Below are 24,218 nucleotides of genomic sequence, written 5' to 3' on the forward strand. Positions count from 1 at the left end.
TTAAGGTGAGCTGTGCTGTGTATTGTAGCTTCAATTTATTCATGTAATTTAATGACCACCGTGAAATGTGGCACTTTTCTGTAGAAAATCGTAAAATCTGTGATTTCTGAAAAACGAGGTCTGTGAAATTAAGCACATTTTCCCATTAATTTAGTAGTAATTTAGTAATTTACATCCTGCCAGAGTAAGAGCTAGCCATGTGGTTAAAATAAAATATGAAGAGAGTGATTAGCCATTAATCTTTATTTATTTTAATGTGCACCAAAAAGTACAGCTCGTGAGTTGCTATGTGGGTTTATAGGCAATTTAATGCTTAAATGTGAGCCAATGACCTGAGTAACAAATTACATATGACTCACAATACCATAAACACTGATTGGCTGATCACACTGTGTGACTAAACCGCTTTTTATGCTTTTTGTGCACCCTAAAACATGTTACATTTTAAAATGTTAACTTTAAAAGATTTGTATTTCTCATAAAATTATAGTGATTGTGAATGAATAAAATGTAAATATCTGAGTAAAAATGGACTGAAGATACAAAGCTCAAGTAGTAAAACAGTTTTATGGCGCCCTCTGCCGTAAAAATCTTGCATAACATCTAGGCCTTGAAAAAAAGGTTAGTTTTTAATGCATTGGTCCAAAACGCAGAAAAAAGGCAGTCCATCGCAGGGCAGACTCAGACATACACATTCACACTAATTGGCCTGACTGTATGTCTTTGGACTTGTGGGAAGAAATGGAGCACCCAGAGGAAATCCACAAGGACACAGAGAGCGTCTCAGATTAGCAAGGAGGAAGTGAGGGCAGTTATAAAGGGAATAAAGAGTAGAAAGGCAGATGAGATAACAAAGACTCAGACTCAGCTTTATTGTCATTCAACCACGTAATACAGTTACCCAGGCCTCAGTGTGTGCCACATGAATGAAATAAAAATAAACTAAGATAAGTATAAAATAGAATAAACTAGAAAACTGAAAAAAGTAAAAGTTTTTTTCCTATATTTAACACTCTTAAAAGCTGAGCTCCAGGTGAGGCTCGAACTCAAAACCTCGACATAGCTTGGCCAGAACTGTCTTATAAGTGCCTCGCACTAACCGATTGCACCACTGGAGCTTTCTGCCTAGCGCATTAATTAATGACGTGCATATGACAGTTTATAAAACGGATAGCTCCGGTCCTAAAATTTGATTGGCTGAGCCGCGTTCGAAGCCGTTGTAAAATCCCAGATAAACGCACACCTATGACCACCTCACATCATTCCATATTAATACGCCACTGAATAGAAAAAATTTATGTTATTTTCGCCCTCATGTTGCCTAGCAACACTGTTAATCGAACTATTTTGCGTCGCGGAACAATGCTTTATTGTAAATTTATACACAATAAATACATTTATGAATTAAACATTGTTGTATTTATTATATTTTATGTTGACCGCCGTTTTATAAAAGCAATAAGCCACTCGAGACCGTGCATTACTGTTATGATTTTAGCACGGGGAAAGAAGTTTTAGGCACTCCGCTTCGCGTCGTGCCAAAAACGTCATCCCCGTGCTAAAATCACAGTAATGCACGGCCTCTCGTGGCTTATTGCTTTAATAAATAAATACAGATAATTATCTTGCAATATAATACCAAAGCATCGTCTGTAAGTAGTGGCGTTTATATTCTCAGTTGTTTGTCAATGTTTAGTGAGTATATCACAGCGCTTTAGTTACAAATTTACCGTAATTAAATACTGTTGTTACCGTTACTATAGCAATTAGTATCTTTACACAAAATGCTAACTCGTTATTTTACGTTTGGTTAAAGCTCATATTGTACCAGATGTAACACTTGACTACAGCTGTGTGCTTTTACTGTATTAAGTTTTTTATTGTTTTTATTGTTTGTATTTTTACTTCATTTTGATGCACACAGTGTATCACACAGCTGGGAAGCAAATAAAACCGACTGTATTCTGAAGAGAGCTGTCTGTCTGTCTGTCTGTCTGTCTGTCTGTCTGTCTGTCTGTCTGTCTGTCTCGTTGGGAAAGGGGGATAAACTATTAGTGAGGGCAGAATGATTGTCTTAAAAATACACTGTAAAATCCTAAACAAACTGCATCTTTCAAAATGCAGGCTGATTTTGTGACCTGCAAAGTGACACAGCCCGCCAGTAGATGATGTTACACATATTTACACATGATCCCAAAATGTACAAGAAGATAATTAAGAAAATTAAACAGAAGGAGGAAATTTAATGAAAGTGAAAACAAGTTTGTGCTTCAGGAAGAGAAACCGGTGCGTCTCTTGTGTTATGAGGCCGTGTCTGTGGTAAAGTAGGACAATATAAATGCAGAATTCGGCCTCCAAGAAAAACAACAGACTGCAATCACAGCAGGATACGTTACAATCGGCCCTTTGAGGGCCACAATAATGCTGATGTGGCCCTCGGTGAAAATGAGTTTGACACCCCTGCACTACACCATCTATCACCAACTGGAATCGCAGGCGAGCTTCTCTGGTCTCCCAAACTACGTTTTGTCACGAAAACAAACGCAAGAAGTGACGAGAGGTTTAATGATACCACGTCCAAAAATGCACGTCAACAAGTAGCGAGCGATCAAAGTTTCTGTGCTAATGTGCAGCACTTCCAAATAAAAGAATCTTTACGCAATACAGTTATCAATGTTCAAATGGAATTTAGCACACACAAGGGTATTTAAAACACAACAGCTCTGCTCCATGTTCGTCCTGATACAGTGGGGATTATACTGTCATATGCATGTCATTGATTGCTTTTATTGTAATTGTTTTTGATGCACTTAGCGAAAAGCTCCAGTGGCGCAATTGGTTAGTGTGCGGTACTTACAAGACAGTTTTGGCTAAGCTATGCCGAGGTTGTGAATTTGAGCCTCACCTGGAGCACAGCTTTCAATAGTACTAAATACAGAAAAAGCTATAACCATGAGGCAACTTGAAGCTATGCTACAGAAAATAGCCACTGAGTGATTAGATGTCCATTGTTAATGTATATAGAGGCTTTTCTATTACTGCTGTAATGGATGTTTCTATTTTACACCTACTAACCCATCCTACAAAAGCAGGATGCATTTCTTAACTTGCCAAACTTTTAATGTTTGTTCCACCCTCTCATGTAAACAATGTGCGAAATTGTGCAAGCCTATGTGTAACAATGTGAAAGAACAATGTGCAAGCCTAAATGTAAAATGATTTCAGTATGAAAACCGAAATAAACTGTTGTATCATTTTTAAATTAATATTTCTTGGTAAAGCTACGTTTATCTGATTTGCTTCAGGTACTACTCAAACTCAGAATGGCATCGCAGTTGTCCGGTCGGTTGCTCAGCTTGATTTCACCTGCCACGAATAAAATAAAATTTAGCCTTGGTTAATATTTAACAAACTATTTAAAATAATAAGAACAAATAAAAAATATGAAACGTTGAAGAACTGTTTAATGTATCTAAAGTTGGTTATCTATACTTGTTACGTGTATTGCGTAGAATGGTACGTGTATTGCGTATACGTATCATCTTTATTATACTCAACGTCAATGTATTTCTTAACAACTTGCCAAACTTTCAAAATGTTCATTTAACAATTTGGGGTACATTATGTAGTGTTAAGCAAGCCTAAATGTAACATGATGCCAGTATGCATTCCGAATTTACATAAAGTATCGTTTTACATTTTGTGATCCTCAAGCAGTTCAATGATGCATTATCAGTATTTCAATACATGCGGGATTGAGCAGACTAGGTTCACCTGTCTGCAAGAGAGTGCGCATGCGTACAGCACTAGAGGTTGAGTTCTAGTGCCACGCTATAAAAATTACTGATAGAGAAAAACGATCTCAATGCAGCAAGTTACTTTTACGTATTATGGGTAATCATTATAACACAGACTGATCTAAATAGTAAGCTCCAGTGGCGCAATCGGTTAGCGCGCGGTACTTATACAGCAGTACTTGTTAAGCTATGCCGAGGTTGTGAGTTCGAGCCTCACCTGGAGCACAGCTTTTAAGAGTACTAAAAAAACCTGCAATCACGAGGCAGTAGAAGGCTTTGCTACATGAAATGAATAGTTGTCTATTGTAAACGTGTATATTATAGGCTTATCTGTACTGTGATGTACAGTATCTATGCGTAGTATATCTATGCGTAGTAAGTCATTATACCTACTAACCCATTCCACAAAAGCATCATGCATTTCTTAACTTGCCACACTTTTATATGTTAAAATAATGTGTGACATTTTAAGCAAGCCTAAATGTAACATGATTCCAGTAGGATTTATTATGTAACATGATTCAAGTATGATTTATTATTGCATCGTTTTTTCTTTATTAAAACCTTTTGGTAAAGCTTTTTTTCTCCGATTTGCTCCAGGTATACTGCCCAAACTCACAACCTCAGAAGGGCTGGTTGCTCAGCTTGATCTCACCTACAAAAGCCATGGGGTTGCAGTCTGGAAATAAATAAAAGCCTTACTATCCTTAATATTTTTAAAACTATTTAAACTAACAACATCTAGGAAAAATTAGTAAACGCTGAAGTACTGTTGAGAAATGTATCTGGAGTACTCGTTACGTACATTGCGTAGAATGGTACGTATATTGCGTATACTCCTCGTCTGTATTATATTCAATGCAACAGCTTTCAAAATGTTCATTCGACCATGTCGGGTTGAATTATGTGTGAATTATTAAGCAAGCCTAAATGTAACATGATGTCAGTATGCATTCTGTTACATTTTTACATATGCGATCTTTTACATTTTGTAATCCGCAAACAGTTTAATGTTAAAATGCATTATCAGTATTTCAATACATGCTGGCTTGAGCAGACTAGGTTTAACCGTCTGGACGAGAGTGCGCATGCGTGCAGCATTAGAGGTTGAGTGTTAGTTCCACTCTAGAAAGAGTACTAATTGAGGATAACGATCTCCAAGCAACGAAACGAAGCGTTAACAAGTTACTTTTATAAGGTTCGTAGTCAAATATGGAAAAAAAAGTCCATTGTTGACGTAAACTGAGGTTTACCCGTGACTGTAGTGATGGATAGTTCCCGACAAAATAAAGCCTATTACTCATGTAAACAGAGAGATGTGCGCCAGCTGGCGGACAATTACTGAACTACTGGTCTCGGTACACTTCTCGTGGGAATTTTGAACAATCGGACCGGACATTACGAGTTATCATTATAACGCATTATATGCAATAATGCAACAAAGCCACGGTAAAGTACTTACTGTAAATTTTGTATTATATTTAATCGTTTTGTTTTGTATTATTTGCTCAGTATTATGTAAGTAAACTATAGTAGAACAATCGACGTGAGCTCAGCATACAAGTGAAGCCATGCTGGGATTGGTATCTTACCTGGAGCAAAACGTTTAGGAGTAATAACTGGAATAATACGAGAGCCTTACCAACAAGCTTGGGTAAAGTAAATAGACAAAGTTAATAAATCAGAAAATTTCTATTGTTATCAAATATTGAGGTTTACCTACTGTAGTGATGTATATTTCCAAAAGACCTTACACAATATGACTATTATTCGTCAAATTTAATTTACAACATTGTATTTGGAACACAACACTGCTCCATGTCCATCCTGATACAGTGAGTTTTAGACTAATATGTACAGTACGTGCCATGTTCCTTACCAAGTACTTTATTTTATATTTCCATTCTCTTTTTTTCGTTGTTAAGTATCGGCGATAGGCTCCAGTGGCGCAATCGGTTAGTGCGCGGTACTTATACAGCAGTACTTGTTAAGCAATGCCGAGGTTGTGAGTTCGAGCCTCACCTGGAGCACAGCTTTTAAGAGTACTACGTTAAGCACGACTTTAATCATGAATAGAAGCTTGAACACAAAGGTTTGCTTAAGAATGTAGACTAAATCGTTAAATGTTCATTGTTAACACACGTTGAGGTTTATCTGTTACTCTTGTGATTTAAGCAAGTTTTTATTATGCGTATCATACGCAATCAATGCACGCACTAACCCATGCTACAAAAGCAAGATGCATTTCCTAACCTGCCAAACATTTAACCTGTTGTTTCAACCCTATCAGTTAAAATAATGTGTCAAGTATTGAGCATACCTAAATGAACATGATTCCAGGATGAAAGCTGAAATTAAGTAGGCCTATTTGATCGTTTCTCATCCCATCGTTCTAAGTCACGATTTCTAATCAATACTCCTAAAAATAGTTTTACCCAACCAGGTTAAATTATCTATAAAATTATTATCTATAAAAAAATACATTTACTTTAATACCGGTTTACAAATACATATGGTTTTATATATCTAGAAATAATTCTAGGCTCCAGTGGCGCAATCGGTTAGCATGCGGTACTTTAAGCAATGCCGAGGTTGTGAGTTCGAGCACCCCTTTTGAGAGAGAGAGAGAGAGATTGTGGTTTCTTAAATAGACAAAAGAGTTAGTAAATGGGTTACCTATACTCGTTACGTATATTGCGTGCTATGGTACGTAGATTGCGTATACTTATCCTACGTGTTATACTCAATACGACAAAGCCAAAATGCACTTCTTAACAACCTGCCAAATTTTTATTGATGCCATTATGCACTTCGAAATTATGTATTGTATCGCTTTACATTTTGTGATCTGCAAGCAATTCAGCGCATCAGTGCATTTATTAATACTCCAAAACATGCTGGTAAAAAACGATCTCCATTGTGTAGAAGAGATCCTTTAGGAACAACTCTGGTAAACAGACAAAGTTAATAACTCTGAAAATTTCTGAAAATATTGAACTTTACCTGCACACCACAAGATGCTGTTTGGAACACATCAACTCAGCTTTGCTCCATGTCCATCCTGATACAGCGAGCTTTATGTGCATGTCATATTGCTTGTGTAGTGAACTTTTTACTCAGTTTAATCAGCTCATTAATCATGAGAATTTATTCTCATAATCTGACTTCAATAAGCTCCAGTGGCGCAATCGGTTAGCGCGCGGTACTTATAAGGCAGTACTTGTTAAGCTATGCCGAGGCTTGAGCAGACTAGGTTTAACCGTCTGGACGAGAGTGCGCATGCGTGCAGCATTAGAGGTTGAGTGTTAGTTCCACTCTAGAAAGAGTACTAATTGAGGATAACGATCTCCACGCAACGAAACGAAGCGTTAACAAGTTACTTTTATAAGGTTCGTAGTCAAATATGGAAAAAAAAGTCCATTGTTGACGTAAACTGAGGTTTACCCGTGACTGTAGTGATGGATAGTTCCCGACAAAATAAAGCCTATTACTCATGTAAACAGAGAGATGTGCGCCAGCTGGCGGACAATTACTGAACTACTGGTCTCAGTACACTTCTCGTGGGAATTTTGAACAATCGGACCGGACATTACGAGTTATCATTATAACGCATTATATGCAATAATGCAACAAAGCCACGGTAAAGTACTTACTGTAAATTTTGTATTATATTTAATCGTTTTGTTTTGTATTATTTGCTCAGTATTATGTAAGTAAACTATAGTAGAACAATCGACGTGAGCTCAGCATACAAGTGAAGCCATGCTGGGATTGGTATCTTACCTGGAGCAAAACGTTTAGGAGTAATAACTGGAATAATACGAGAGCCTTACCAACAAGCTTGGGTAAAGTAAATAGACAAAGTTAATAAATCAGAAAATTTCTATTGTTATCAAATATTGAGGTTTACCTACTGTAGTGATGTATATTTCCAAAAGACCTTACACAATATGACTATTATTCGTCAAATTTAATTTACAACATTGTATTTGGAACACAACACTGCTCCATGTCCATCCTGATACAGTGAGTTTTAGACTAATATGTACAGTACGTGCCATGTTCCTTACCAAGTAGGCTACTTTATTTTATATTTCCATTCTCTTTTTTTCGTTGTTAAGTATCGGCGATAGGCTCCAGTGGCGCAATCGGTTAGCGCGCGGTACTTATACAGCAGTACTTGTTAAGCAATGCCGAGGTTGTGAGTTCGAGCCTCACCTGGAGCACAGCTTTTAAGAGTACTACGTTAAGCACGACTTTAATCATGAATAGAAGCTTGAACACAAAGGTTTGCTTAAGAATGTAGACTAAATCGTTAAATGTTCATTGTTAACACACGTTGAGGTTTATCTGTTACTCTTGTGATTTAAGCAAGTTTTTATTATGCGTATCATACGCAATCAATGCACGCACTAACCCATGCTACAAAAGCAAGATGCATTTCCTAACCTGCCAAACATTTAACCTGTTGTTTCAACCCTATCAGTTAAAATAATGTGTCAAGTATTGAGCATACCTAAATGAACATGATTCCAGGATGAAAGCTGAAATTAAGTAGGCCTATTTGATCGTTTCTCATCCCATCGTTCTAAGTCACGATTTCTAATCAATACTCCTAAAAATAGTTTTACCCAACCAGGTTAAATTATCTATAAAATTATTATCTATAAAAAAATACATTTACTTTAATACCGGTTTACAAATACATATGGTTTTATATATCTAGAAATAATTCTAGGCTCCAGTGGCGCAATCGGTTAGCATGCGGTACTTTAAGCAATGCCGAGGTTGTGAGTTCGAGCACCCCTTTTGAGAGAGAGAGAGAGAGATTGTGGTTTCTTAAATAGACAAAAGAGTTAGTAAATGGGTTACCTATACTCGTTACGTATATTGCGTGCTATGGTACGTAGATTGCGTATACTTATCCTACGTGTTATACTCAATACGACAAAGCCAAAATGCACTTCTTAACAACCTGCCAAATTTTTATTGATGCCATTATGCACTTCGAAATTATGTATTGTATCGCTTTACATTTTGTGATCTGCAAGCAATTCAGCGCATCAGTGCATTTATTAATACTCCATAACATGCTGGTAAAAAACGATCTCCATTGTGTAGAAGAGATCCTTTAGGAACAACTCTGGTAAACAGACAAAGTTAATAACTGTGAAAATTTCTGAAAATATTGAACTTTACCTGCACACCACAAGATGCTGTTTGGAACACATCAACTCAGCTTTGCTCCATGTCCATCCTGATACAGCGAGCTTTATGTGCATGTCATATTGCTTGTGTAGTGAACTTTTTACTCAGTTTAATCAGCTCATTAATCATGAGAATTTATTCTCATAATCTGACTTCGATAAGCTCCAGTGGCGCAATCGGTTAGCGCGCGGTACTTATAAGGCAGTACTTGTTAAGCTATGCCGAGGTTGTGAGTTCGAGCCTCACCTGGAGCACAGCTTTTAAGAGTACTAAAAAAACCTGCAATCACGAGGCAGTAGAAGGCTTTGCTACATGAAATGAATAGTTGTCTATTGTAAACGTGTATATTATAGGCTTATCTGTACTGTGATGTATCTATGCGTAGTATACAAAGTCATTATACCTACTAACCCATTCCACAAAAGCATCATGCATTTCTTAACTTGCCACACTTTTATATGTTAAAATAATGTGTGACATTTTAAGCAAGCCTAAATGTAACATGATTCCAGTAGGATTTATTATGTAACATGATTCAAGTATGATTTATTATTGCATCGTTTTTTCTTTATTAAAACCTTTTGGTAAAGCTTTTTTTCTCCGATTTGCTCCAGGTATACTGCCCAAACTCACAACCTCAGAAGGGCTGGTTGCTCAGCTTGATCTCACCTACAAAAGCCATGATGGGGTTGCAGTCTGGAAATAAATAAAAGCCTTACTATCCTTAATATTTTTAAAACTATTTAAACTAACAACATCTAGGAAAAATTAGTAAACGCTGAAGTACTGTTGAGAAATGTATCTGGAGTACTCGTTACGTACATTGCGTAGCATGGTACGTATATTGCGTATACTCCTCGTCTGTATTATATTCAATGCAACAGCTTTCAAAATGTTCATTCGACCATGTCGGGTTGAATTATGTGTGAATTATTAAGCAAGCCTAAATGTAACATGATGTCAGTATGCATTCTGTTACATTTTTACATATGCGATCTTTTACATTTTGTAATCCGCAAACAGTTTAATGTTAAAATGCATTATCAGTATTTCAATACATGCTGGCTTGAGCAGACTAGGTTTAACCGTCTGGACGAGAGTGCGCATGCGTGCAGCATTAGAGGTTGAGTGTTAGTTCCACTCTAGAAAGAGTACTAATTGAGGATAACGATCTCCACGCAACGAAACGAAGCGTTAACAAGTTACTTTTATAAGGTTCGTAGTCAAATATGGAAAAAAAAGTCCATTGTTGACGTAAACTGAGGTTTACCCGTGACTGTAGTGATGGATAGTTCCCGACAAAATAAAGCCTATTACTCATGTAAACAGAGAGATGTGCGCCAGCTGGCGGACAATTACTGAACTACTGGTCTCAGTACACTTCTCGTGGGAATTTTGAACAATCGGACCGGACATTACGAGTTATCATTATAACGCATTATATGCAATAATGCAACAAAGCCACGGTAAAGTACTTACTGTAAATTTTGTATTATATTTAATCGTTTTGTTTTGTATTATTTGCTCAGTATTATGTAAGTAAACTATAGTAGAACAATCGACGTGAGCTCAGCATACAAGTGAAGCCATGCTGGGATTGGTATCTTACCTGGAGCAAAACGTTTAGGAGTAATAACTGGAATAATACGAGAGCCTTACCAACAAGCTTGGGTAAAGTAAATAGACAAAGTTAATAAATCAGAAAATTTCTATTGTTATCAAATATTGAGGTTTACCTACTGTAGTGATGTATATTTCCAAAAGACCTTACACAATATGACTATTATTCGTCAAATTTAATTTACAACATTGTATTTGGAACACAACACTGCTCCATGTCCATCCTGATACAGTGAGTTTTAGACTAATATGTACAGTACGTGCCATGTTCCTTACCAAGTAGGCTACTTTATTTTATATTTCCATTCTCTTTTTTTCGTTGTTAAGTATCGGCGATAGGCTCCAGTGGCGCAATCGGTTAGCGCGCGGTACTTATACAGCAGTACTTGTTAAGCAATGCCGAGGTTGTGAGTTCGAGCCTCACCTGGAGCACAGCTTTTAAGAGTACTACGTTAAGCACGACTTTAATCATGAATAGAAGCTTGAACACAAAGGTTTGCTTAAGAATGTAGACTAAATCGTTAAATGTTCATTGTTAACACACGTTGAGGTTTATCTGTTACTCTTGTGATTTAAGCAAGTTTTTATTATGCGTATCATACGCAATCAATGCACGCACTAACCCATGCTACAAAAGCAAGATGCATTTCCTAACCTGCCAAACATTTAACCTGTTGTTTCAACCCTATCAGTTAAAATAATGTGTCAAGTATTGAGCATACCTAAATGAACATGATTCCAGGATGAAAGCTGAAATTAAGTAGGCCTATTTGATCGTTTCTCATCCCATCGTTCTAAGTCACGATTTCTAATCAATACTCCTAAAAATAGTTTTACCCAACCAGGTTAAATTATCTATAAAATTATTATCTATAAAAAAATACATTTACTTTAATACCGGTTTACAAATACATATGGTTTTATATATCTAGAAATAATTCTAGGCTCCAGTGGCGCAATCGGTTAGCATGCGGTACTTTAAGCAATGCCGAGGTTGTGAGTTCGAGCACCCCTTTTGAGAGAGAGAGAGAGAGATTGTGGTTTCTTAAATAGACAAAAGAGTTAGTAAATGGGTTACCTATACTCGTTACGTATATTGCGTGCTATGGTACGTAGATTGCGTATACTTATCCTACGTGTTATACTCAATACGACAAAGCCAAAATGCACTTCTTAACAACCTGCCAAATTTTTATTGATGCCATTATGCACTTCGAAATTATGTATTGTATCGCTTTACATTTTGTGATCTGCAAGCAATTCAGCGCATCAGTGCATTTATTAATACTCCAAAACATGCTGGTAAAAAACGATCTCCATTGTGTAGAAGAGATCCTTTAGGAACAACTCTGGTAAACAGACAAAGTTAATAACTCTGAAAATTTCTGAAAATATTGAACTTTACCTGCACACCACAAGATGCTGTTTGGAACACATCAACTCAGCTTTGCTCCATGTCCATCCTGATACAGCGAGCTTTATGTGCATGTCATATTGCTTGTGTAGTGAACTTTTTACTCAGTTTAATCAGCTCATTAATCATGAGAATTTATTCTCATAATCTGACTTCAATAAGCTCCAGTGGCGCAATCGGTTAGCGCGCGGTACTTATAAGGCAGTACTTGTTAAGCTATGCCGAGGTTGTGAGTTCAAGCCTCACCTGGAGCACAGCTTTTAAGAGTACTAAAAAAACCTGCAATCACGAGGCAGTAGAAGGCTTTGCTACATGAAATGAGTAGTTGTCTATTGTAAACGTGTATATTATAGGCTTATCTGTACTGTGATGTATCTATGCGTAGTATACAAAGTCATTATACCTACTAACCCATTCCACAAAAGCATCATGCATTTCTTAACTTGCCACACTTTTATATGTTAAAATAATGTGTGACATTTTAAGCAAGCCTAAATGTAACATGATTCAAGTATGATTTATTATTGCATCGTTTTTTCTTTATTAAAACCTTTTGGTAAAGCTTTTTTTCTCCGATTTGCTCCAGGTATACTGCCCAAACTCACAACCTCAGAAGGGCTGGTTGCTCAGCTTGATCTCACCTACAAAAGCCATGATGGGGTTGCAGTCTGGAAATAAATAAAAGCCTTACTATCCTTAATATTTTTAAAACTATTTAAACTAACAACATCTAGGAAAAATTAGTAAACGCTGAAGTACTGTTGAGAAATGTATCTGGAGTACTCGTTACGTACATTGCGTAGCATGGTACGTATATTGCGTATACTCCTCGTCTGTATTATATTCAATGCAACAGCTTTCAAAATGTTCATTCGACCATGTCGGGTTGAATTATGTGTGAATTATTAAGCAAGCCTAAATGTAACATGATGTCAGTATGCATTCTGTTACATTTTTACATATGCGATCTTTTACATTTTGTAATCCGCAAACAGTTTAATGTTAAAATGCATTATCAGTATTTCAATACATGCTGGCTTGAGCAGACTAGGTTTAACCGTCTGGACGAGAGTGCGCATGCGTGCAGCATTAGAGGTTGAGTGTTAGTTCCACGCTAGAAAGAGTACTAATTGAGGATAACGATCTCCACGCAACGAAACGAAGCGTTAACAAGTTACTTTAATAAGGTTCGTAGTCAATATGGAAAAAAAAGTCCATTGTTGACGTAAACTGAGGTTTACCCGTGACTGTAGTGATGGATAGTTCCCGACAAAATAAAGCCTATTACTCATGTAAACAGAGAGATGTGCGCCAGCTGGCGGACAATTACTGAACTACTGGTCTCGGTACACTTCTCGTGGGAATTTTGAACAATCGGACCGGACATTACGCGTTATCATTATAACGCATTATATGCAATAATGCAACAAAGCCACGGTAAAGTACTTACTGTAAATTTTGTATTATATTTAATCGTTTTGTTTTGTATTATTTGCTCAGTATTATGTAAGTAAACTATAGTAGAACAATCGACGTGAGCTCAGCATACAAGTGAAGCCATGCTGGGATTGGTATCTTACCTGGAGCAAAACGTTTAGGAGTAATAACTGGAATAATACGAGAGCCTTACCAACAAGCTTGGGTAAAGTAAATAGACAAAGTTAATAAATCAGAAAATTTCTATTGTTATCAAATATTGAGGTTTACCTACTGTAGTGATGTATATTTCCAAAAGACCTTACACAATATGACTATTATTCGTCAAATTTAATTTACAACATTGTATTTGGAACACAACACTGCTCCATGTCCATCCTGATACAGTGAGTTTTAGACTAATATGTACAGTACGTGCCATGTTCCTTACCAAGTACTTTATTTTATATTTCCATTCTCTTTTTTTCGTTGTTAAGTATCGGCGATAGGCTCCAGTGGCGCAATCGGTTAGTGCGCGGTACTTATACAGCAGTACTTGTTAAGCAATGCCGAGGTTGTGAGTTCGAGCCTCACCTGGAGCACAGCTTTTAAGAGTACTACGTTAAGCACGACTTTAATCATGAATAGAAGCTTGAACACAAAGGTTTGCTTAAGAATGTAGACTAAATCGTTAAATGTTCATTGTTAACACAAGTTGAGGTTTATCTGTTACTCTTATGATTTAAGCAAGTTTTTATTATGCGTATCATACGCAATCAATGCACGCACTAACCCATGCTACAAAAGCAAGATGCATTTCCTAACCTGCCAAACATTTAACCTGTTGGTTCAACCCTATCAGTTAAAATAATGTGTCAAGTATTGAGCATACCTAAATGAACATGATTCCAGGATGAAAGCTGAAATTAAGTATTTGATCGTTTCTCATCCCATCGTTCTAAGTCACGATTTCTAATCAATACTCCTAAAAATAGTTTTACCCAACCAGGTTAAATTATCTATAAAATTATTATCTATAAAAAAATACATTTACTTTAATACCGGTTTACAAATACATATGGTTTTATATATCTAGAAATAATTCTAGGCTCCAGTGGCGCAATCGGTTAGCATGCGGTACTTTAAGCAATGCCGAGGTTGTGAGTTCGAGCACCCCTTTTGAGAGAGATTGTGGTTTCTTAAATAGACAAAAGAGTTAGTAAATGGGTTACCTATACTCGTTACGTATATTGCGTGCTATGGTACGTAGATTGCGTATACTTATCCTACGTGTTATACTCAATACGACAAAGCCAAAATGCACTTCTTAACAACCTGCCAAATTTTTATTGATGCCATTATGCACTTCGAAATTATGTATTGTATCGCTTTACATTTTGTGATCTGCAAGCAATTCAGCGCATCAGTGCATTTATTAATACTCCAAAACATGCTGGTAAAAAACGATCTCCATTGTGTGGAAGAGATCCTTTAGGAACAACTCTGGTAAACAGACAAAGTTAATAACTCTGAAAATTTCTGAAAATATTGAACTTTACCTGCACACCACAAGATGCTGTTTGGAACACATCAACTCAGCTTTGCTCCATGTCCATCCTGATACAGCGAGCTTTATGTGCATGTCATATTGCTTGTGTAGTGAACTTTTTACTCAGTTTAATCAGCTCATTAATCATGAGAATTTATTCTCATTATGTGTCTTCGTTAAGCTCCAGTGGCGCAATCGGTTAGCGCGCGGTACTTATACAGCAGTACTTGTTAGGCAATGCCGAGGTTGTGAGTTCGAGTCTCACCTGGAGCACAGCTTTTAAGAGTCGAAACATATGCGATCTCAATGATAAGAGAACATCTAACAAGAGGCTGTAGTGTGGTAAGTAAATCAAGTGAACTTAACTGCTTAAAGCTTCTTTATGCCAGCCTGCAATCATAATTTGTAAAGTTGATATTTGTCAGTAAACTCTAGAGCAGCAGTAGTCAGCAGTAGTCATAACAGTGTGCGAATAAAGCCATCAAAGTTCGAGTTAGGGATCCCATCTTCAGATATGCACCCCCCCCCCCCCCCAATATACAGATATACAGATGTACAAGTTATAAATAAACGTATGGTATTTGATAGACAACAGTTCACCTGTTCTCCATCCTGACAACAGTCATTTCATGTTGATATGTGCAAGTGCCTATGTTGCCTATACGTTTCAAACCCCATTAATTTGATAGCCCGTAGCCCGGGGGTCTCGTTACAAAAAAATCCTGTCATATCAACAACTGATGGGAACACTGGCGGATTCCAACATTAAACAAAAGAAGTAAGTGGAATACGTTTATTTATAATTTTTACATAAGGATATGACCAATGTAATCACCACTGTTACAAACTGTAACTGTATTTTACTAAGTTAATTATTCTTAGTAACTTGCACTTATTAAATGCATGAAAAACTTGCAGTTGAACTGCCTTTTTTCCCTAATGAGCTACCAGTAACTTGACATTGAAAATTTGAAAGTCATTGTAACAAATAATGTAAATGTGTTGTATAAACTTAAGATTTGAAGTCAGTCACATTTAATATGAAGAGAAATCAGCTATGGAGTTTGAACTGAATTAAGATCAAGTTGGCTAAAATACATGTTTTAGTAGAATTGCATTTTGATGAAGTTAACTACACAGTTCAATTTGAAAAAAATCAAAACCATTTTAATTGAACAAGGCAATTCTATTCATGTTAAAATGTAATCAAGCTGTTTAAACTAGGGGATTTTAGTTGAAATAATTTGCTTTCGAGTTCATGCAGCTTTAAAATTCTGTTTAAATTGAATGATCACTTAGTTACCGTAACTTAAAAATTCGATTTTAAGGAATGAAAAACTGTGTTGACTCAACAAATTATGTTAAGTGATGTTGCCTTTATGCCAAGTTTTAATAACTACGCTTTCTGAGTTTACTTAACTTAAAATTTTAAGGCAGCATGGACACTAACTTTTTAAAGTTGAAACAAAAAGGATATTTTTTACCGTGTGGGGTGGCATTTTAAGCATATCTAAATACTGCGGGGTCCCCCAATAGATGGCCTTGAGTTCTGTATTTCCATTCTCAGTTTTTCACACACACACACACACACACACACACACACATGACCATAACCCAGATAACAACACAACAGCATATAATTCATATGAATGCGGACGCAAATCACATCCGAACATTTTGTTTATTTACTACACAAATGTTTTGTATTTATGTTTCACAATGTCATAAACACTAGCCATTCTTTATGTGTCTTTTCTCTTTTTTTTTCTCTTTTTGCGCGTACCCAGCCCATCTGAAGTCTTTTTTGAGAAGTGAGCGTCTTTTTGGCACAGCGTGCTTCCTCAACATGAAACGACTGGTGCCAGTGTTTTCGGTGTATAGTACGAAGTCTCACACAGTCCAGTGCCAGTCTCAGCAATTGGAACCTTAGCAGGCGCTTCGTAAATGGCATCTCCACAGGTGCGCACTTTGGATACAGTGGGTGAGTTGACTCTCCAGAACAGCTTCTTTAGCATTCTTCTAAACTCGCTGCGCATTAAGCAGTAAAGCACCGGGTTCAAGCAGCTGTTGGCATGCGCAAGGCAAACTGTTAACGGGAATACATATGTGTGCACCATGTAGTATGTTTTGTCCCAGCGCACCGCGTTTAGCTTTACAAGCACACCCCAGAGTGTGATGGCATGGTTGGGCATCCAGCAGATGAAAAAAGACAGGACAACAACAGTCACAGATTTAGTGACTTTTATTCGCCTGCGCTGCCGGTTCCGATTCGCGAAGCTCTTTCGGCGAACGAAGCGCAACAGGAGTGCATTGCAGATGGAAAGTGTGATCATGGGAAGGATAAAGGCGAGCACCACTTTCTGTAAATGGTAAAATGCTAACCATTGATGTCCATCTGGAAACCGAAGCAGGCACAGACGTTCCCCTGCTACTGGACTTACCGTGGAGAAGGCAAGGGTTGGCGCAGTAGCGAGGCTTGCCAAAACCCAAAGCGCTGCGCATAGGCTCTTTACCGAGCCGAACATACGCCTGCCACCTCCTTTCATACCACACGCCACCGACCAGTACCGACTTACGCTCATTGCTGTGAGGAAAAACACACTTGCGTACATGTTCATGACTGTGACTGAGAGCACGATCTTGCACATGGCGTTCCCAAACGGCCAACTAAAATCCAGCGCAGCATCCGCAGCCCAGAACGGCAGCGTTAGCACAAACTGGAAGTCCGTGATGGCTAAGTTTACGACGAAAAAGTTGATCACAGATTTATCTTTCCCCCTTCGCTTCTTTATCAGGAAAATTACTAACAGGTTGCCGACCAGACCGACAGCGCACACCGCCGCGTACACAGAGGTAATAATGATCCGCAGGATGAGACTCCCGTCTGCGCTCACGTCTATGTCCTCCAGACTGCTGAACTTGTGCTGGTGGCTCAGACTCGAATTCTTGTTTGATGTTGCCCCTCCGCTATAATTCACAATTCCTCCCATCCTGTCTTAGTAAAGCACTGGTGCTTTTTCCAGCCCCGATCTGTCTACTGATTTCGCTTTCCATTAAGCAAAATTGCCTCAAACTGTAAGGATGGTTTTTCGTCAGAGACGCTGCGTAAAGACGCGCTTTTATAGGGTTTCATCGCACCTCTTTACTCCCGCCCTTAAAGCAGAGTGGACAGATCATTCTGATTGACATGTCACTGTGACAGTAAAGCATGGGGATAGGAAAATTAGAATGATACCAAGGGTCCTCAGTATGGAACACAAAGTACAGTATATAGCCATTTTTATACCTTGGGTCAAGACAAATATCATCTAAAAAGGGTGCCAATCTGTGGCTGGGTAGCCCGCACTCACCCATTTACTCATACCTACAAGGGCAACTTAAGAGTAGCCCATCCACCAAGTGGTGTTTTTGGGAGGTGTTAGGAAACTGGAGTAGCAATAAGAAAACCACATTACTCCATTAATCTGTCGCAAAATAACACAAGAAAACCGTTCACTAACCCGTCAGCTTCCAACAAGTCTGTTGGGAGTCAAATGTTCTCCATATTAAAATATCTACATATTGGTAGCATTTATGTTGTATTTAGGTAACTGTGAATGAACCAATTATTAAATGTTCCTTAGGAACCAAAATAGTTTTTTCACTCTAATGACCTGGCACTTAGAGTGGTGGATGAGGTAAATGCATGTCATGTCATGTCTCTGCGCCGTCGCTTCTTTGCGATGGTTGGCTGCACAAATGGGTCAGCAACAAATGTGCTTCAGATTTAAGCCTGTATTTAATTGGCTTTAATTATTGTATTTAATTGTATTTAATGCCTGAACCTGGACGCTTTGCAATTAGTTGACGTACAGTATATTCTATGAATTCGAATATACAACATGTGCTTCATCTTTTTGTCCACTAGAGGAGGCAGAAGGTAAACACAGAATGCAAATACCTGTATAAACCAACCAGACACTGCATTATGCAGTGTTGACTCACTGGTCAGTGTTTTAGAATCAAGATTTAAATAGTTTGGCGTTTTAAGTCCCCAGTAATGCAAACATGAGCCCTACTCCTAACAAACTTATGCATGGATAGCAATAAAATAAAAAAAAGTGTTGTTTTAAGTTGTTTTGATATTGGCTTTGTGAAAATAAAATAAAAACCACCCACAGACAGTTCTAGTATTATATACTACCTGTATCTCTATATAATGCATCACATTTATGGAGGGGAAGCTGCAAAAGAACCTTGAGGTGGTGAGTGGTTTTAAGAGTGCACTTACCACATTGTCCACAGTCACTGTCTAAAAGCAATCAATAATGTAGTAATGACTAGCCACATTTCTCTTTAACTTGAGGCTTAATCGCTCATTCTTAGTTTTCACCAGCTGACGGTACTTGCTATAACAAACTGTTAAATGGTTTTATTGGCAACCCATGGTCTTAGAACTTATTCAAAGCTATGTCTTTCAGCTACTGTATTTATTCAGGGATCAAAGTGTTCTTGCAAAATCGTAATGGCCTTGTATATTGATTTAATAAAGCTCTGACCTTCTGTGATTAAGCAATGAAAGAAGATTGCACATTATCATGTGTCGAACATCATGGTTAAACAGTGAAAATAAGCTGTGCATCATTATCCAGCAAATAAGCAACTTATTTGTTATTCTACCAATTAATTATGCACTGTCATGGGTTCACCACTGATGGATACATGGTCATACTGGAAGAGACCACCCTTATCAAAGGGGAAATGTTTCATAATTATCAAGTAATAAACCAAAGTAACCTCAAAGTGAGTGGCCAGTGTATGCAAACCAAACAGTACATGTGTACGTAATCATATCTTCTCATCATAGGCTTCTGGGGTCTGAAAAAATTTAAAAAATTTAAAATACAAGAAGCTGTGATTTGGTTCTTCTGAACCTTTATTTATTGACAAAGGTTTCTTTTTATGTATTTTTTAAATATAAACAAATTTAAAATGTAATGCCTGAAACTTTCAAAACAAAGTTTAACAGTTAAACATAGTCATTTCTTTATACTTTTGTCAGTTAAATAAAGGTACAAAAAATATCAAATCACATATTATTGTTTTTTTTTTTTCATTTTATAAAATGTCCCAACATTGCCAGAAATTGGGCAACTCATTTATTCAGGTGTGTCCAGCAACCATGGGAAGTCTATTTTGAAATTTCACTTGGTGTATGACATTGCACATTTTCTTTATTTGCACTGTTGTTTCACTTTATATTTATAATCTATCTATCTATCTATCTATCTATCTATCTATCTATCTATCTATCTATCTATCTATCTATCTATCTATCTATCTATCTATCTATCTATCTATCTATCTATCTATCTATAAGAGCAATATTGGGTCTTTGTTAAACCTACAATGTGTATGGCAGACAACACATATAGCTTTGCACCAAATATAAATGACAAATACATCAAGGTCCACAGTTAATGTAAATTGGCACACCACTTTATATGTACATTATATTGCATTATATTGACAACCATGTGTCAAATAAACTTTGGTAAGAACTAAGCAGACAGGTTGTTGTCACAGTTAACCCCACCATATTACAATACACAACAAAGACAATCTATGTATGTCATAGGCCAGTGATAGCTCAGTGGTTAAGGTACTGGACTAGTAAACAGAAGGTTGCCGGTTCAAGCCCTGCCACCACCAAGTTGCCACTGTTGGGTCCCTGAGCAAGGCCCTTAACCCTCAATTGCTCATTGTGTTCAGCTCACTGTGTAAGTCGCTTTGGATAAAAGCGTCTGCTGTAAATGTCAGGTTTTTATAAATGCATTTGTTCTCCTGGCTCTACCACAGTAGAATTGCTTTACAGTAGTAAAAAAGATCGGGCTGATTTCTTTGTGCTTTTTGACCCCAAAGTCACAGTCCTCCCCCTCCCACTCAGTGCAGACTAGAGGCGGTACTTGACTGAAGTTTTATTCAGAGAAGAAAAGTTTTTTCTTTGCCTCAGGCTAAGGGTAGCAACAGTCCTCAGAGATGCTCACTTGACCCTCTGTGTTGCCAGATAGTATTATTTTTAACCATTGTGGAACAATGACAATAACCCGGTGAAGATGATATTGTATCTTTTGCTGATTGGTTGTTATTTTTATAGTTTCAATAGTAACTTAAACATGCCAATTAGTTGGTTTTAGGATGAAATGAAGTAGTGCATACTCTAGACCAGTTTATAGAGTGGATTCAGAATTTATTTACATCCTTTTACTTTCAATCCTTTTACCATCAATCTACACTTAATCACACATAATGACAAACTAAAAACATGTTTTTGAAAATAAATTAAATAATAATTATAAAACAGATACCTCTTGTTAACAAAAGCGAAGACCCTTTGCTGTGGCACTCCAAATTTTGATCAGGTACACAACTAGAACTAACTTGTCCACCTGTTGCAAGTTTAATTATTTGGGCATAGTTTAGTAAGACTCATACCTAGGTCTTTAAAGGCCCAGTTTACACTGCATTGACAAGACACAATCCAAGACATGGAGTCTAAGAAACTGTCCGTGGATCTCTATGATATAAATGTAGCAATGCATAGAGCAGGACAAAGACATAAAGCAATATCTAAAGAATGTTCCTCTTTAGATAGTGTTCCCAGGACCAATATTCTAAAAAGAAAGAAACTTGGTGTAACTTAAAATGATGATTTAGTGATTAAGTGTAGATTGGTTGGTGAAAATGTAAAAAAAAAAAAAAAAAAAAAAGTTGAAATTGGCTACCATTAGCATTTAACCTTCTGCCTTGCCTAGTCACTTTATAAATATTACATAATATTTTTCTATTGTGTTTATGCTCCTCAATTAATAAGAATAGCTTAATATTTGGTGTGTGGCGCTGTCTTGTGATATAAACATAATTGAAGCAATATGGAGTGAAGCATGCTTCATTAATTGGGAGGACTCTTGTTTTTCTCCCCATGCAACTACTGCCTTATTATGCTCATATTTATAATGTCAAGAGTTTCAAAAATGATTGAGTAATGTAACATTTAGTCAGGCACAGGTGCCACACTTTTTCACAGAGGGACACTAACCTTTCTGTACCCACCCCTAACATTTAACACAATACTTGTATTGACATGAACAAAATAATCTACTTTAAACTAAATCTGATTTTGACAATTAGGTTAACATGAACTTATTTATATCTAGCATATAGTATTGATTAGACATTTGTTCAGCCTTTTATTTAAACAGTAGATTGGCCAATCAAGGAAATTCATGATTAAAATAACCCCAAGGCTGACAAATTTCTGACACTGTTTTGCTTCCACACTCCAGACTGTGATGCCAATGCACCACAAGCATTTTGCATGAAATTACTAATAACACTGCTGATGTGCCTTGAATGTTTGATTGTGTAGCACCTGTAAAAGCAACTAGGAATAAGTTCGTAGTTTTGTTGGTAACATTTGCTTGTTTAACAAGCAGTAATTGTTTGTTTGGGCTATTTAATTCAGTCCCGTGTGTGTATGGGTGTGTGTTGTGTGTCTGTCTGTCTCTAAGTCTACATTGTGTTTGGTACCTTGATACAAGCAGTGAAGCTTACTTAACCAACTTGTTTGAATAAATTTACAGTATTGGTTTGTGACCATGACCATGAACTCGTTAAACATCCCATTTCAAATCCTCACTAGTGCGTCAATCTGGCAACCTTGTTTAGGATGGCCTACTTCGCTTTGGGCTGGATTGTCGTGAAACTGGGCGGGTTTTAAAGTTTTTTTTTGGGACTGGAAAAGCCGCTGCGATCTGGCAAACCCTGCTCCAGCCCTGGGACTGCTGTTCCTCCAGCTCCGGCTCCAGCTCCAGCTCCAGCCCAGGTCCGGCTTGCGCTGCTCGGGATGGGTCCAGCTGATTAGAGCTTTCAAGTTTCACCCAGCTGCATGCTGCACCATGACTTCATACAGCTCGCAGTCTCAGTTAAAGCCGATCAAGCAAACACAAATGCAGCATGTTTAACGTGAACGTGGATGCGTTCAGGAGATTAAGTTTGCGAGCCAGCTCGGGTTGATGAAATGATGCCCCCGGAGCGCATATTGTGCGGGTTTGGATCGGCCTTCTTCATCACAGCTGCACTGCTGACTGCTGTTGAGACTGCAAAGTATAATGCAAAACCCAGTGCATTGGAAGACTTGATGGGTGAGTTATAGTGTAAACGTGGTGGTAAAATATCATATTTAATGAACACAGATACTTTTATCTGCACGGAATGATATCCTGCTCGTATATGACCTGAATAAAACTCTGTTGACAGCACAATGGCTTTTCATAGTGCAACAGTTTTCCTACATTTTTAGTTCCTCTGCATACTAAAACTGTAATCTAACTTGTATTATTTGTCTAGTCAAATACTAAACTTGTTTAAACTTTAAGGTAGCTGTTTTGCTTTAAACAGAAGGCTAACTTTTTTAGAAGACTAACTTTGCCTGGAAATGCATTCAAACTATTCAGGGAGTGTACAAAGTGTACTGGGTTCAAACCTCAGCCTGTGGTCAGTGTCTGAGGAGTTTATTGTTGTGTGTGTGTGTGTGTGTGTGTATGTGTGTGACTGTGCTACTCCTAACTGCCACTCCAGATTGCTGTAAATGAGTGAAAGGGTAAGTGTGAGGTCTGTAGTGATGAAATTGTGTCCTGCTGTATGTTCCAGCCTTGTGTGAACTGTTTCTGGGTGGTGACTGGCGAACTGCAAGGCAGTTCATGTTTAAACCTTTATTAAACATTAAAGAATAAAAAAGGTAAAGTCACTGATTGCAGGTGGCTGGCACATCACATAGCAACATGAGGATCTGGACTTGGACTTTGGATTTTGGACTTGAGCAGAAATAATAAATATATTAAAGATACACGAATTAATACATTATCAACCAGTCGTACTCAAACTTTGGTTCCTATGTATTTCTTTACTTCAGTGTTTGGCATGCTCATAAGACCCCACAGACTATTGTTTATCCATAAAAATTGTAATGCACCATATTAACTTATTTGGCATTTTCTTTGTTTTGTGGCCTACTTTCTGTTAAAAGCATTATATTCTGTGCTAGTAAACTCTTTAAACTTTTAGAGTAAAAGTACTTATTGTATGTTGTTTTCTCTGACAGTAAAGGGCTCTCATAGTCATGCTCTAAGGGCAGATTTGTCCTCAGTTGCTCTTTGCCGGTTCTTGCCATCTG

The 24,218-nt window shown here is 37.4% G+C and overlaps 2 protein-coding genes and 8 non-coding genes across 10 annotated transcripts in view; 9 read left to right on the forward strand and 1 right to left on the reverse strand.

The window, feature by feature from the left end:
* The first annotated feature begins 3,929 nt into the window (after nucleotides 1-3,929).
* Nucleotides 3,930-4,022, forward strand: trnai-uau (transfer RNA isoleucine (anticodon UAU)). Its single transcript is given in 2 exon segments — nucleotides 3,930-3,967; nucleotides 3,987-4,022. It is a non-coding gene; the product is annotated as a tRNA-Ile (tRNA).
* A 1,712-nt stretch (nucleotides 4,023-5,734) lies between these two features.
* trnai-uau (transfer RNA isoleucine (anticodon UAU)) lies at nucleotides 5,735-5,827 on the forward strand. The gene is given in 2 exon segments: nucleotides 5,735-5,772; nucleotides 5,792-5,827. It is a non-coding gene; the product is annotated as a tRNA-Ile (tRNA).
* Nucleotides 5,828-7,930: 2,103 nt separating this feature from the next.
* trnai-uau (transfer RNA isoleucine (anticodon UAU)) lies at nucleotides 7,931-8,023 on the forward strand. Its single transcript is given in 2 exon segments — nucleotides 7,931-7,968; nucleotides 7,988-8,023. It is a non-coding gene; the product is annotated as a tRNA-Ile (tRNA).
* Nucleotides 8,024-9,166: 1,143 nt separating this feature from the next.
* Nucleotides 9,167-9,259, forward strand: trnai-uau (transfer RNA isoleucine (anticodon UAU)). Its single transcript is given in 2 exon segments — nucleotides 9,167-9,204; nucleotides 9,224-9,259. It is a non-coding gene; the product is annotated as a tRNA-Ile (tRNA).
* A 1,705-nt stretch (nucleotides 9,260-10,964) lies between these two features.
* On the forward strand, nucleotides 10,965-11,057 carry trnai-uau (transfer RNA isoleucine (anticodon UAU)). Its single transcript is given in 2 exon segments — nucleotides 10,965-11,002; nucleotides 11,022-11,057. It is a non-coding gene; the product is annotated as a tRNA-Ile (tRNA).
* Nucleotides 11,058-12,200: 1,143 nt separating this feature from the next.
* On the forward strand, nucleotides 12,201-12,293 carry trnai-uau (transfer RNA isoleucine (anticodon UAU)). Its single transcript is given in 2 exon segments — nucleotides 12,201-12,238; nucleotides 12,258-12,293. It is a non-coding gene; the product is annotated as a tRNA-Ile (tRNA).
* Nucleotides 12,294-13,964: 1,671 nt separating this feature from the next.
* On the forward strand, nucleotides 13,965-14,057 carry trnai-uau (transfer RNA isoleucine (anticodon UAU)). The gene is given in 2 exon segments: nucleotides 13,965-14,002; nucleotides 14,022-14,057. It is a non-coding gene; the product is annotated as a tRNA-Ile (tRNA).
* A 1,127-nt stretch (nucleotides 14,058-15,184) lies between these two features.
* Nucleotides 15,185-15,277, forward strand: trnai-uau (transfer RNA isoleucine (anticodon UAU)). The gene is given in 2 exon segments: nucleotides 15,185-15,222; nucleotides 15,242-15,277. It is a non-coding gene; the product is annotated as a tRNA-Ile (tRNA).
* Nucleotides 15,278-16,697: 1,420 nt separating this feature from the next.
* rxfp3.3a2 (relaxin family peptide receptor 3.3a2) lies at nucleotides 16,698-18,358 on the reverse strand. Its single transcript, XM_063013394.1, is given in 2 exon segments — nucleotides 16,698-18,050; nucleotides 18,355-18,358. Coding segments are annotated over 2 exon segments (1,209 nt in total). The 3' UTR covers nucleotides 16,698-16,845.
* Nucleotides 18,359-23,047: 4,689 nt separating this feature from the next.
* The window catches only part of LOC134331466 (A disintegrin and metalloproteinase with thrombospondin motifs 7), a 61,772-nt gene continuing 60,601 nt past the window's right edge, over nucleotides 23,048-24,218 (forward strand). The window contains exon 1 of the mRNA XM_063012900.1: nucleotides 23,048-23,187. Within this exon, the coding sequence (XP_062868970.1) occupies nucleotides 23,064-23,187 (124 nt within the window). The 5' untranslated portion in view covers nucleotides 23,048-23,063. The remainder of the gene's footprint in view (nucleotides 23,188-24,218) is intronic.

This window comes from Trichomycterus rosablanca, chromosome 17 (genome assembly GCF_030014385.1).
Source record: "Trichomycterus rosablanca isolate fTriRos1 chromosome 17, fTriRos1.hap1, whole genome shotgun sequence".
Classification (NCBI taxonomy): domain Eukaryota; kingdom Metazoa; phylum Chordata; class Actinopteri; order Siluriformes; family Trichomycteridae; genus Trichomycterus; species Trichomycterus rosablanca.